General features: G+C 28.8%; 1 protein-coding gene across 1 annotated transcript; it reads right to left on the minus strand.

The window, feature by feature from the left end:
• Nucleotides 1-420: 420 nt before the first annotated feature.
• On the minus strand, nt 421-9,378 carry LOC129309168 (mannose/glucose-specific lectin-like). The gene is given in 14 exon segments (XM_054950610.1): nt 421-669; nt 1,285-1,491; nt 1,653-1,888; nt 2,009-2,108; nt 2,110-2,211; nt 2,751-2,907; nt 2,909-2,985; nt 3,068-3,274; nt 3,521-3,575; nt 3,704-3,832; nt 7,718-7,781; nt 8,390-8,519; nt 8,637-8,746; nt 9,198-9,378. Coding segments are annotated over 14 exon segments (2,004 nt in total).
• Nucleotides 9,379-14,869: the final 5,491 nt, after the last annotated feature.

Genomic DNA, 14,869 nt, shown 5'->3' on the forward strand with positions numbered 1-14,869 from the left:
GACCTTCCTTAATCTATTAAAATAGCTTAACATTAACCTTTAAGTTTTAGAATAGAACTTAACAAATTTAAAAGGATTGACTCTTCTTATAAAATGAATGAATATTTATGTATAATTATTGACTTAAAGATATTCAAAGTTTATAGAAATAAGTTTATTAAAAATAAAGTTTCTAAATATTTTTTTACCTTAATTTTACGATAGAATTTTTTTTTTTTATTAATTCCACCACACTAATTAAGTAGCCATATGGATATAGAATACAATCATCATCGATCAAGAAATCAAGCAAAACACAGAGCTATGAAAACCCAAACAATAAAGTGAAAGACACAACTAATTGATGAACACGTCCACATCCACGCATTTATAAATGTCAAAGACAATCATTATATCATTCGTTCATACAAATATCAGAAATTAAATTGTGGTTTCTGGTTTAACGAAGATGCCAATTGCGTCGAGGTAGTGACCAGCCCTTCCATGGAATCCAAGCACCGTATTATTGTTTATAGGGATCGAGAAAGAAGTTCCTGAATTGGTTCCGAAAGGTCCGTACGTAGCCATGTTTGTAGCAAATAATAGAGATGTGATCGTTAATAAACTGGCAAAATTTCCATGCGTCCCACTTACGGATATTAGATGCTCTGAAGGCTAGTTAATATGAACCTACAAATAAACCAAAATAAATTTTAAAGTATGAATCATGTACAAGTGCTTAATTTGTTGGAGAAAATTACAAAAGGACTTTGGAAAACTAGTAATAACGATTGAGGACCACAAAATTATGAAATTAAATTTAAGGATCATGAACTTTTATAGTTTAAAAATTAATCCTTTGACAAAAATGCCCTTCTTTAAAATGCATAATTGGTTAGCTAGTGTAAAGGGTCTTTCAGTCAAACGATGATTTTTTTAAATTGCAAAAAAAAAAAAAAATACCACAGTCCTTAAATTTAATTTCAAAAATACCAACAAAGGTTGGTCCAATAAATAATGATTTGACCAATAACCTGCAAGGTTGTATGACTAAATCTCAATGCCGATATAAAAACTTTATTAGTTGACGATTTGCAAATATCTCTAAGCGCTTCTTAAATTTAGAAGCATGCTTTAACTTCAGTGAATTATAAATTCTCGAAACCTTATTCACTTAAAATTTTTGTTATAAAAAAATGAATTAATTTCAAAATTTTGTAGTACTCAATCATATTAATTATTTTCTCATGTCCTTGATTGTGATTTTTCCTAGTTTGTTTTATTTAGTAAATAACAAGTGCTTACAATTTGCCTTTCACCAGTGTCATTGGGATTGCAGCCACCAAATGTTGCTGAAGTAATGCCACTTGTGTCCCGGAAAGATATGGATTTGATGTTTAACCCTACGTGGATGATTATCTGCTTTATCCCTTCATTTGTTGTATAACTCCATGGACTTCCACCTCGGCCTCCCCAGGGACCTATTGAAATACTTCCTTCTATTATGTTCCTCTGCAATATCACAAATTTGACTCAGCTATTGAAACTTATGCATACATACATAGTTGCATGATTCATATATAAGTCATGAATAGTATAACTCATCGTGAACTCCATGCAAAGCATGGAACTCACATTACACCCATTATCATTATTAAAAAAAAAAAAATTACTGGTTTCACATAGATGCCGATTGAGTCGTGGTAGTAGCCTGAACTTCCATGAAATCCGATGACATGAGAACCTTGAATTGGTATGGAGAAAGAAGTGTCTGAAGTAGTTCCGAAAGGTCCATGTGTGGTAAGATTGGTTATGAATGACAGTGATGTGATCACTTTGAGTCCATGATAATCTCCAAATGTCCCACTTATGGATATCAGATGCTCTGAATGCCCATCAAGTTCAACATACACTTGCAATATGTATGCACAATCAGCTCACACAAACAAGAGAAACCAGGTTGGCTAAATAAGGAAGATCTAGAATTAAAAGAGAGAAATGATTTAACTAAATGGCAATAAGCTCACTATTTTTTTGTCACCAATTGCATTTGGATTGTTGCCACCAAATTTTCCATAGTAGTGCCCGTTAGCGTCTTTGAAAGCGATGGACTTGATATTTGGTTCTTTCATGAACAATTATCACTTTTATCCAACTTCTCACCCTAAAACTAAAAGCATCTCCACCTGGACCCCCCCATGGCCCAAATGAAATGCTTCCATGTGAATGTACCTGCACCAAAGCCAATGGTCATATAGTCATCTGCTATCGCTGAAGAATTGAAAAGCGAACCGGTCAAGATACTAATTTAATAGTTTACTAGTTCAACTAGGTTGACTCGGATTTTCATACCGTGACTGCCACACTACAATGTTGTAAAGCTAGCTTAGCAACACTAACTTTGCAACTGACAAAAAAGTGTTATCTATTCCTTAAATACACAACAAGCAAAAGTCGTTGCCAATTTCAAAAACTTAGACTATAGGCAACGGTTTTGTCCTCCGTGACTATAGATTGTAAAAGTCCATTTTCTTACATTTTAGATAACACTAGCATATATATACCGTGTCTAGAAACCCATGCCTGATCATTGCATATATAGTTATAAGGTAATAGTTTTTTTCACCCCATAACAACAATTTTTATTTGTTGTCATAGACAAACAATGTTGCAGTACTAGGGAATACAAATCAGAAGAATCAAACGTAATGGATACATGATTTACTAAAACATAAATAAATTCTGTTAGATTTGAATAATGAATTACTTACTGGGTTCACAAAAATACCAAGTGCATCAAGGTAATCACGAGCTCTCCCATGGAAGCCAACAACAACACTATCTGCTATAGGGATAGAGAAAGGCTTGCCATCAGAAGTTGATCCAAAAGGTCCATAAGTGGTGAGATTTGTGATGAATGATAAACTTGACTACTAAAAACCCATCGTAATCTCCATAAGTTCCACTTATAGATTTCAAATACTCTGAAGGCCAACGAATTGGAATCTACAAATGATATAATAATGATATCAATTAATGTATGACAATGAATAATAATATATCATTAATTAATAACAAATTAAATCACCTTTTTCTCTTCACCCCTATCATTGGTGTTCCTGCCTCCAAATGTCGCAGAAATATGACCATGAGCATCTCTGAAAGAAATGGACTTAATATTGACTTGCTCATGGATGACTATCTCAGTTATCCCACCATTGTTTGCCTTGAAACTCCAATGCTCACCACCTGGACCTCCCCATGGACCTAAAGAAATCATTCCTTCCAAGGATTCCTGAACACAAACCAACATGAATATTACATGAGCATGTTAATGTGAAAAAATTAATACCTTAGAGATTCGTGTCATAGTACCATTCGCTTTGACTACTTAGAGATGAATGTTGTGTTGAATGTTGATATTATATGCAGCTTTGGATGTATGTGGTGAATGATTATAACTCCTTCAGGTACTGTTATCAATCAGTTCCATAATTTTGCAGGGGAGGAAATTTCTAAGAAACTTTTTCAACTTTATTACCAGAATGGAAGCCAACTGGGATGCACAATATAAAATTGAATCGGTGCCAAGGCAACTGCAGATGCTTGAAATTTCCTTTAAATGAACCAGATTTAACAGTTTTTCAAATAGCAGAGAAAAAGAAGAAAGCATAGCAAAGAACTGAAGAAGGGAAAGCAACAGTTAGGATAATGCCAAACTAACCAGCTGGAGTCTGCCGCCGGGTCTACTGAGCAAAAGAAGACGAAGATGGAGTGCGGAAGAGGAAGACTGGAATTACCGTCGGCTCTCATGTGCTGAAGAGTGAAGAGTGAAGAAGACGAAGGACTTGAGCTGACGAATCATTGAAGACCGACAGATCACAGAACAATAAAAAGACGAGCAGCTGAGCATCGAGGTCAACAGTATTGACTTTTGAGCCAGTGATTGAAGTTGAAGCGTTCGCATGCATTCAGTCACACGTGGCCAAATCATGACTTTTTATTTACTCTGAAATGATGTGCTGTTCATTTTAAGTTTTTTTAAATATTTTAAATATATTCTCTCCATCTCAAATTATAAGATACTTTTAAATAAAATCTCACATATTAATAAATCTCATTAAATATACTTGATAACCTTATTTTTTTAAAATAAAAATATAAACTTTTCAAAATACTCATTATTTAATATATTAAAAAGAGAAATGATGAAAATTAATTATAAAGAAAGAAAATGTAATATTGAAATTGACGCATTTAATGAAACCTTAATCTATTCAAAGTGTTTTATATTTTAAAACAAAAAAAAAACTCTTTTAAAGTGCCCTATAATTTGAGATGAAGGGAGTATTTATCAATATAAAAATTATAAAAAATTATGATATTAAATTTAGACTATCTAAAGTACATGTAAATAATAAATAGAAATTATAAAAAAATTTAATATTAAATTGACTCATTTAAGCTATATCTAAACTGTTTAAAATATATTTAAATAGTCAAATTATAAAAATTAAAAAAAATTTAATATTAAATTAGATTTAAATTAAATCTGTATTGATTAGATTGATAATTAATAAATCAATAAAAATATTTATATTTTTTTAAATTTTTTATCTTAATAAATGTAATTAAAAACAAAATATTTTAAATTTAAATGGTCCTAATTTCATCAAAGATTATGAGTATCATGGTTCTTATTTTTGGCAGAAAACAATTCAAATTTAATATCAAAATTTTTTTTATAATTTTTATATTAATAAATATAATATTTAAATATTTAAATATTAATTTAAAATGAATGATAAAGATCATTTTAATATAAATGAAATGCCACGATTTGCCACGTCCTAATGAGCGTTCAGTGCTCATCGAATGCGAACGCGGAGTTGAAGGGTTGATAATCTTTTGAACGCCAATTTTATCCCTTTAAAGACCTGCCCGAGCCATACACTCCTGCTTCGAGTTATGGGTTCTGCCAGTTTTGCAAAAAACCACCCATTTTAAAACGGGTTAACTCAGGTCAATTATTAGAATGTGAGTATATAAACTTGCACTATTGATATGCCATGGTGATAAAAAATTATTTTATTCCAACACATTTCAAAATATGTAGCACGTGCATATTAAAATGTAAAAAAAAAAAGTTATTTCAAAGCGTGTTTTAAATTTATTATCCTATATGCATGTAAAAATAAAGGTTTAAGGATTTGTCATCCTATACACACACACATGTGTGTGTGCATGTAAAAATATACACAACAACTCGTTTTATTAAAAAAATTATTGATATACATGTTAATTAAACTTGGTCAAAAAATATACTCCTTTCGTTTAAAAATATAAGATATTTTTTGAAGAGTTAGATGTTCAAAATATAAGGCATTTTTAATTTTTTGATGTGTAATCATTGTTTTTTTTTCAAAAATGCTCCTATTGATAATGACTTTATATTTATTATAAGGTGTTTTATAGAAGTAAATATGAAAAGATACGATTAGTTGAAAAGTAAGTAATTACTTTATTAGGGGGTGAGATTCGATTAAAAATACCTTACATATTTGAATGGAAGGAGTACATATTAATTAATTTAATTTATAATTTCTTTTCAGGTTTCACACATACTCTTTTCATTTAAAAATATAAGATATTTTTTGAGGGGTTAGATATTTAAAAGACATTTTGAAGGTATTAATTAATGTAACCTTTTAATGTGTAATTATTATCTCTCTTTTTTTTAAATACCTTTATTAAATAAATTACTTTATGATGAAATTTAATTAAAATATTTTAAATGTTTAAATGTTTAAATGAATATGCTTTTTTTATTTATTACTGTTTTGTCGTAGGTCGTATACCTACCTTTTTATTATGGCCCAATGTTATACCTTTATTTTTCTTTATCATATAAAATTTTGAAGAAAATATAAAACACTAAAAAAAATAAAGTATAAAAATTAAAGAAAAGAAAAAAAAGACTAGAAAAGTGATAATCATCCGGCAGCAATTACTTAAGATTTATAGACAGATAGATCCTCCGGCTGTTGTCTTGCTACTTTATTTGGTTTTAGAATAACTACAATTTTATTCATTTAGAAAATAAAAAAAAAAGAAAAAAATTAATCTGAACGTCCTTATAGATTCCTATAATTTATTTTATTTTAAGTAAATCCTTATATAGATTGATCCATTAAATATATTAATCCTTAAAAGTTAAAATTAATAATGAATTATTAAATTTTTCAAAAACAAAAACTCTTTAAGAGTTTATAGAAAATTTAATTTAATATTTTCTCAAAAATAAAAAAATAAAATTTAATTTAATACAATATTTACATTTTTATTAACTTTTTATGAAATTTTATGTGCTGAAAGATATTTAAAACACAACCTCATTATATAAATTTTGAGTTATAAAAATTATATAATTAATTCTAAAATTATATAATTTTTAATAAAAATAAAAAAATTTAATTTTATTTTTTAAAGGAAAAATTTAAATATTTTAACGGATTAGAAAATTTAATGAATCAAATTATAAAATTTAATTAAAATAAAATAAATTATAGGGACCTAATTTAAAATTAAAAAAAAATTATGAGGGCCAGTATATATATTTTCTCAAGAAACAACATTTATTTAATTTTAGAATTTGTTATCATCATTTATTTTTTTAAAAAAATTATTTTATTCTGATACAAATTATTTCAAAATCTGTAGCGTGTGTTTTTTTTTTTTGACCAACCTGTAGCGTGTGTATATTAAAACGATAAAAAATAATCTGTTATTTGAAAATGATTCTAAAATTTATTATCGTCTGTGCCTGTAAAATATAAACAACTACTTCTTTTATTTTAAATTTTTTTATTAATATACTTCCTTTGGTACCTATTATAAAATACCTCCAATTATTTCATTGGGATGAAGGAAAAGAAGTTAAGTTATTAATTTTGTCTGAGAATAAAACAAAATTTTAATTTTATCACTACTTAAATGAATTTTTTTATTTGGCATTACATTCTCTATCATAATTAATGAGTTTAAATAAAAATAATATTAAAAAAATATAATTACTATCCTATAATGTGCCTTATATTTAAAAACTAAGAAATACTTTCAGAAAGTGTCATTTAATAAGGACACAAGGGAGTGCATATTAATTTAATTTAATTCATAATATTTTTTTTCAGATTTCAGTGTTTCACGCGTCCCCTTTTCAATGCTGTAGGTCCAACACCAACCTTTTTATTATGGCCCCATGTCATCCCTTTATTTTTCTTTTATCATATAAAATTTTGTAAAAAAGAAAGCTGAAAAGAATTAAAAAAATAAAGCATAGAAATTTTAAAAAAAATAAGAAGAAGAAGAAGAAAAGTCATATGGTTAATGTTGATCAATATCCACATCTTACAACAATTACTTAAGATCTACAGATAGATCTTCCGGCTATGGTCCGCTACTTTATTTGATTTTGCAATAACTATAATTTTATTTCCTATGCAAATCTTTAGTGTTTAGAAAATAAAAGAAACAACAATTTATATGATTTTAGAATTGGTTATCATCATTTATACTAAAATTTTTTCTGGTAAAAAAAATTTATACTCAAATATTTTATTTTATAAAAAAATTATTTTATTCTAACAAATTATTTCAAAATCTGTAGCCCGTTATATTTTAAAATTATATATATATATATATATATAGTTTATAATTTCTTTTCAAGTTTCACACATACCTTTTTGTGGGTGCATGAGATTGAGGGGTGCCGGCTTTGTGGCTTGACTTGTGAACACAGAACACTTCAACAAAGTTAGAAAATTAGCGGGCTCAGTCATTATAAGCTTGAGCCCTTAAGTTTAATTTTTTAATTTTTATTTTTTTAAGTTTGACCTTTATTTGACTAGCTCAGATTATGCCCACAAGCTTTGTTTCAAAAAAATTAAAATAAAATAAAACATTATGAATTAATTAAAAATATTTTAAAAATTCAAAATAAAAAATAAAATTAATCCTACCCGCAACAACAAGGGACTTGAATCAAATTTAAACAAAACACTGGAACAAATTTAAACAACACAAGTCATGATTGCAGCAACAAGGAGACTTGAATTAAATTTAAAACACAACAATGGATCAAATTTAAACAAAACATGCCATGATTGAATCAATGGATCAAATTTGAACAACAAAAACAGACTTGAATCAAAGAGAAAGTGAGCTTTAATATTTGGTAAATATAATAGGTGATATAGCAACCTGAATCATATAACCTTAAGTAGTGTTTGGTTGGAAGGGAGGGGAGGGGAAATAATAACACTACTTAAGATCTGTGATGAGAGGGAAGGAGAGATGAGAGGCGAGGGAAGGAGGAGAGATGAGAGGCGAGTCTACACTTTGCAGACGTCACCAGTCGAGAAGAGAGGAGGAGAAGGAGGAGACTGGAGAGCCGAGGGGCGAGAGGCCGAGAGCTCAAGTGGACTATCAACTGTCGTGCGCCGAGAAGAGAGAAGGAGGAGACTGGCTACTGTTGACTGGGACTAGTGAGGGGTGAGAGCCAAGAGGCTGAGAGCTTAGCTATGGAGCATGTGGTCTGTCTGCATGACTGCATCTAGCGTGCATAAGTGATGAGTCTCTCTTTGAAAGAAAATATTGACTTGGTCAGGGATGACTATCTCAGTTATTCCACCATTGTTCGCCTTGAAACTCCAATGGTCACCACCTGGACCTCCCCATGGACCTAAGGAAATCATTCCCTCCAAGATCCCTGAACACAAACCAATATCAATATTACATGAGCATGTTAATGTGAAAAAATTAATACCTTAGAATTCGTGTCATAGTACCATTCGCTTTGACTACGTACAGAAGAATATTGTGTTGAATGTTGATATCATATGCAGCTCTGAATGTATGTGGTGGATGATTATAACTCCTTCAGGTACTGTTATCAATCAGTTCCAAATTTTGCAGGGGAGGAAATTTTTAAGAAACTTTTTCAACTTTATTTACCAGAATGAAAGTCAACAGGGATGCACAATATAAAACTGAATCAGTGCCAAGGCAACTGCAGATGCTTGGAATATCCTTTAAATGAGTTATAATGTCATCCTTTACACCAGATTTTTTAGTAGTTCTTCAAATAGCAGAGAAGAAGAAGAAAGCATAACAAAGAACTGAAGAAGGGAAAGCAACAGTTATGATAAAGCTAAACAAACTAGTTGAAGTCTGCCGCCGGGGCCACTGAGCTGAAGAAGGCGAAGATGGAGTGTGGAAGAGGAAGACTGGAACTACGCTCTGATGTGCTGAAGAGTGAAGACGAAGACGAAGAACATCCGCCGACGAATCAATGAAGATCGACAGATCACAGAACAGAAAATGACAAGAGCAGCCGCGCATCAAGTGTTTTGACTTTTGAGCGAGTGACTGAGGTTGAGGGGTCTATAATCTTTTGAATGCCGATTTTACCCCATTGAAGTCCCCCTAGTTCCGGGTTTTTGCCGGGTTTACAAAAACTGCCCATTTCAAAGCGATCTGCCTCGGGCCAACAATTAGAATGTGTTAACTAGTTGAACCGAAGGCTTTCTTCACTGAGTGACAGTTTAAACAGTCAGATTACCCACTTGCCAGAACATTGAATACATTAGTACGGTTTAACTTGTGACTAATGTGAGGATACGGATGATATGCAGTGAAAAATCGTGTAGTGGATGGAAAGTAGAAATTTCTGGCCGTGAATTTTTGTATACTCACTAGTAAAAAATAGGTATATAAAAAAGTTACTCATTTATAAATACACAATCTTGTTTTATTCAAAATAAAAATTTATAAAAAAATATAATATTTTTAATAAATCTGTTAATAATTAATTTGGACAATAAAGATTTTATCTAGATGGTCCAGTTTAATATTAATTTTTTTAATTTTTTATAGATTGATTATTTAGATTTACTCTAACTGTTTATAGTTAATATTAAATTTGTTTATAATTCTTATAATTTTTTATTTTAATAAATACAATATTAAAAATAAAGATAATATTTCTAGAACTTTCCAAAAAATATTTTTTTCAAAAAATTACAAGATAAAAATTTTAAATATGAACCAAAATCAAATATAAATTGTTTAGAATAAAAATAAAAAAATTCATATCAAAATGGACCATCCAGATAAAATTTGTATTATCCAAATTAGTCAGACCTATTAAAAATATTATATTTTTATAAATTTTTATTTTAGATAAAATGTGATTGTATGTTTGCAAATGAAGAAATTTTTATACACCTATTGCTTGCTAGCTATTATATAAAAAATTATGATTAGGATTTTCTACTATTCCAGCCACTGCATGGTTTCCCACAGCACATGATCTGTATCCTTAATTTGAAATCTATGTGTATATCTAAATGTGTCTATAAACTTGCACTGTTTATAAGCAATGGTGATAAAAAATTATTTTATTCAAACATGAATTATTTTAAAATTTGTAGCATATGTATATTAAAATGATAAAAAATAATTTGTTATTTCAAAATGTGTTTTAAAATTTATTATCCTATATGCATGTGAAAATTTGGTCAAAATATATATGTTAACTTTAATATCTCAATTCATATCACTAAGTCAAATAATATGTGTACCTGAAGAATCCATAGCAAGTTATGACTCCTTGATTACTTCGAATATAGGCAAACTCATAACCCGCTAGACTCTTATAATTTTTTCAGTGAGTGCAGAGATAATAGAGAGAATGAAAAAGTGTTGTATATTTTGGTTATTGACTGATCACCTTATATGGGCCAAATCAATAATTACCTTTATAAATTAATTAATTAATTTTACATTATCCTTGAGTCAGTCAGTTAAGAGATACGAATAATTAATGGCTATAAGGTTGTAGGTTGAGCCTATTGTAGGTTGGGCCTATGCTTATAATCTACACAATATCATAAAGATCAATTTGTTTTAGGTTCAATGTCTAATTAAGGCAAATCCATACTCCCTTCTTTTCTATATATAAGAGAAAAAACTGTATCACACATTTTAAGAAAGTTGTTTAACTATAATAATTATGTCTAAAGATAAAAAACAAGATTAAAATACCCTATGTTAATCAACATAAGCATGCATTAATTATTTCTTATTAATGTAAATTATGAGCGGTGATTTAGAAAATGTGTAATAAATGTTTGTTAAAATAGGTGATTTTGCTTATATAAAAAAATAAATAAAAAGTGATGGTTTCTCCTACAAATAAACACGAAGAGAGTAAGATATACATATTCTCACAATTTTCTACTTGTATTACATTAATTAAACAACATCGAGCCATCGACAAAATTTAAAAAATGAAACTTTACAAATCACTAAATCCTATAGAGAAGCAAATGATAATTAGACAGAAAAGTAATGTTTTATAATCTGAACAAAATAGGATATAAAATTTTATTCCAAACATAGTTTAACAGGATAACAACATAAGATCACTTATTTCTATTGGGAAACAAGTGACATGTATAGAGCATACTATAACAAAATCATTGAATCCCATGGAAAAACAAATGATATAATGCATCTAATTAAACTAAACATATAATGGGTCTTCTTACCACAACTCAGTAGAGAGAAAACACAAAGTCACTAAATCCTATAAGAAAACTAGTGGCATTAGGTGCATTAACACAAATTATTGAATCTTATAGGAAAACAAATAATATAAAGCACCATAATATTTCTAAACCAAAATGAAACTCAATAAAAAAACACAATATCACTAAATCCCAAGAGGAAACAAGTGATATAAGATGCATATGAATAGGAATTATTGAATCTTATGGGAAAACAAATAATATAAAGCATCTCATTGTTTCTAGCAAAATCACCTTAAACCATCAAATGTCCTTAAAAGGATATAACTCAGACTTTCATTGAACTAAGGTTATTTCAAAGATCAATTAAACCCTCATGGGTAGACCTTTAATCATATAGATATATAAGCACGTATTGGAAACAAGTGATACAAGATACATATAAACATGAATCATTGAATTCTATAGGAAAACAAATGATATAAAGCATCTCATTATTTCTAGCAAAATGATCTTAAACCATTAAATGTCCTTTTAAAAATATAACTTAGATTCCCACTGAAACAAGGCTATCTCAATATATCAGTTAAACCCTCATGAGTAAACCTTTGGTCTCACAGACATATAAGCATGTATTCACCACAGAAGTAAATCAAATAAGTCTGAGTATCTATAATGTTCTCCAACAAATCTTTGAGAGAAGCTCAAAGTAGAAAAAATATCATATTAATAGATAGAGGAAATAACAAAATGTATGTCCAACAATATTTTCTTCAATTATATAACCTAATGAAAGGCTTTACAATGAGTGTTTTATATATATATATATATATATATTTCACATAATAAATTAATGTAGTTATAAGTGTCTGTGATATACTTCTTTTCCAAGGTAAACTTCTTTTCTAGTTACCATGAAACACACGAGATGCAACTTCTATATCCTCATAACCATAATTTTAACACAGGATATTATCAAATTTCTAGAACCCCACCATTAAGGTGCTATGTGCCTTTTGGTAAACTAGAATTTTCAAAAATGATTATTCAGTAATTTCTTGTGAGGATTTTGCAAGTATTTACCAAGGGATACGTGATGCAAAATCTAAATCAAAGGCTAGCACATATTTTAACATCCTCAGAGTCATTCGTAGTGAAAGCATACAAAATTCTTTATATGTAAAAAATGATCCTCCTTAATATTTATTCTGAGGACATTGAAACTTAAGTAACCTTATACCTTTTAACACAGGTATCAAACTAGGAGTGTGCATTAGATTTTGAACACTCAATTGAAAATAAATTACCTGAGACAAAGCAAGGATGTTAATAGACTTATTAAAATGGATAATAATCCTTCAACAAAATATTTTTAACATAATATTTTAATATCAATGTGGCAGGACCACAAGTACTTTATCTCATTTACTTAATTATTAGCTAATAACTAGTTACTAACATGAAGCATAAAAGGCAAAAGACTGCTCTTCTCAGCTTTTAACAAATATATACAAATTTGAAGTATTTCAAGTAAAATTAAAGGAAGTTAATGGCTTTATCAAACTTTAAATATCACTACCTAAAGACTTGCTTATTCCCATAGATGGTTTTAGATATTTACACATTAAATGTTTTTAACTAAATGTGACAAAACCAACTTATTAAGGTATGCCAATTCCTTCCTTCAAGTCTCCATTTGTGTGAGATAATTTAATGTCAAATTATTATAACATTCATAAGTAGTATGATAATGTCCTCACCATGTAAAATAAGAAAGGTCTATACCTTATAACTTTCACCATTATTCATATGGTTAATCATAAATGAGTACTTCTAATAAGGTATTACAGGCATACCAACTCTATGAGATCATCTTAATAAAATCAACTCCTCAATATATATCATAAATTGTTTATTTTAACGAGTGAATTCCTAGCAACGTCATCCTTATCAAATGAAACTTATCAACAAACATGCTTAGGTAAAGGTGGTGCTCTTAACAAGTAGGCCAATAATCTAAACCTATAACTCTCACTATTTATTTGAAAGTAATATTCAAGTTTGATTAACTTAATAGTGGGTAACAAAATTAGAACCTTGATTTTATGCAATAGTAAACTATAAGTCCCTTAATAAATTTTAAGATTAAGCTTCTTCAACTAAAGGTATCACTTATAATTTCTAGTCCAATACAAATAATTTATCTTACATTATTTCAGACACTAGATTATTGGCCATCAAATTCAAAAATAGATTAAGGACTTTATCAAAAGGGTTATAACAAAATATATTTAATGTTACCATACCTATAAGGAATAAGAAATATCAAAACATTAAAACTTTTATTTGCAAACTTGCCAAAATAAATGCCAAACTATTAACAATAGTAATATCTAATTTACAAAAAGTGTCCTTTCTCAATATGATATTTATAAATAATTTCAAAATTTTAAACACAAATTATATTAACACTGACATACCTATGGGTAAAATTCATTGTCAACATAATATTTGAAATATAATTTTAAATAATACACTGTTATGATTTGACTCACTATAAGTGAGTATACAATTATTAAGTGTAAATGACTCTTGTAATATCACACAAAAATTTATAACTAACTTATTTGTAAATGCACTTAGCTTATGAATGGAGCTAGAAGATCTAAATATTTGTATTTTATCAAACAAACAAATGGAAACTAAGAGACCAAATGAGATTATAAAAGGTAATTTTTTTTTAGTTTAACAACTCCCACTTAAATGAGCCTAAGCTTTCAAAATTATTTCAAACTTGAAACGCTTCATCCCTCAAAATAAAGTTCTTATGGATTAGAGGTTATTAAGGGTTACTATTAATATTATATGGTCCATAAATATCTCCCCTTTCTTACGTGAAGTAAGATGACGTTGAGAATTCATACTTAGGTTGTGGTAATTTTATAGACTAGGAAATACTCCTAGATCAACCCTATACAAATTCAAAATAGCCCCCCTTAAAACCAAAAGTCTCATTATAACTAAGTGCTATCAAGTATTAAATAATATATATCTTCAAAAGTGTTGTTCCTAATTCCTTTCATCAACGGTGATTTCAATCACCACCAAAGATATATGGTTGGGCTTATACCAATATTTATGATAGGGCTTGTCAAAAGAATTGGATCGTAGTCTAGAAAGAGAGAACTATTAGTTTGGGTTCTCTCAAAGTCAAATAATTTTCAAAATGGTAAGTTACATTATATACTTAGGGACTCTCACAAATAATCATAACTAGTCCCATAAAGAGCCTTAACAAAAGA

This window comes from Prosopis cineraria, unplaced genomic scaffold (assembly GCF_029017545.1).
Source record: "Prosopis cineraria cultivar Desert tree isolate PC_DT_omini unplaced genomic scaffold, ASM2901754v1 PC1, whole genome shotgun sequence".
NCBI classification, from domain to species: Eukaryota; Viridiplantae; Streptophyta; class Magnoliopsida; order Fabales; family Fabaceae; genus Prosopis; species Prosopis cineraria.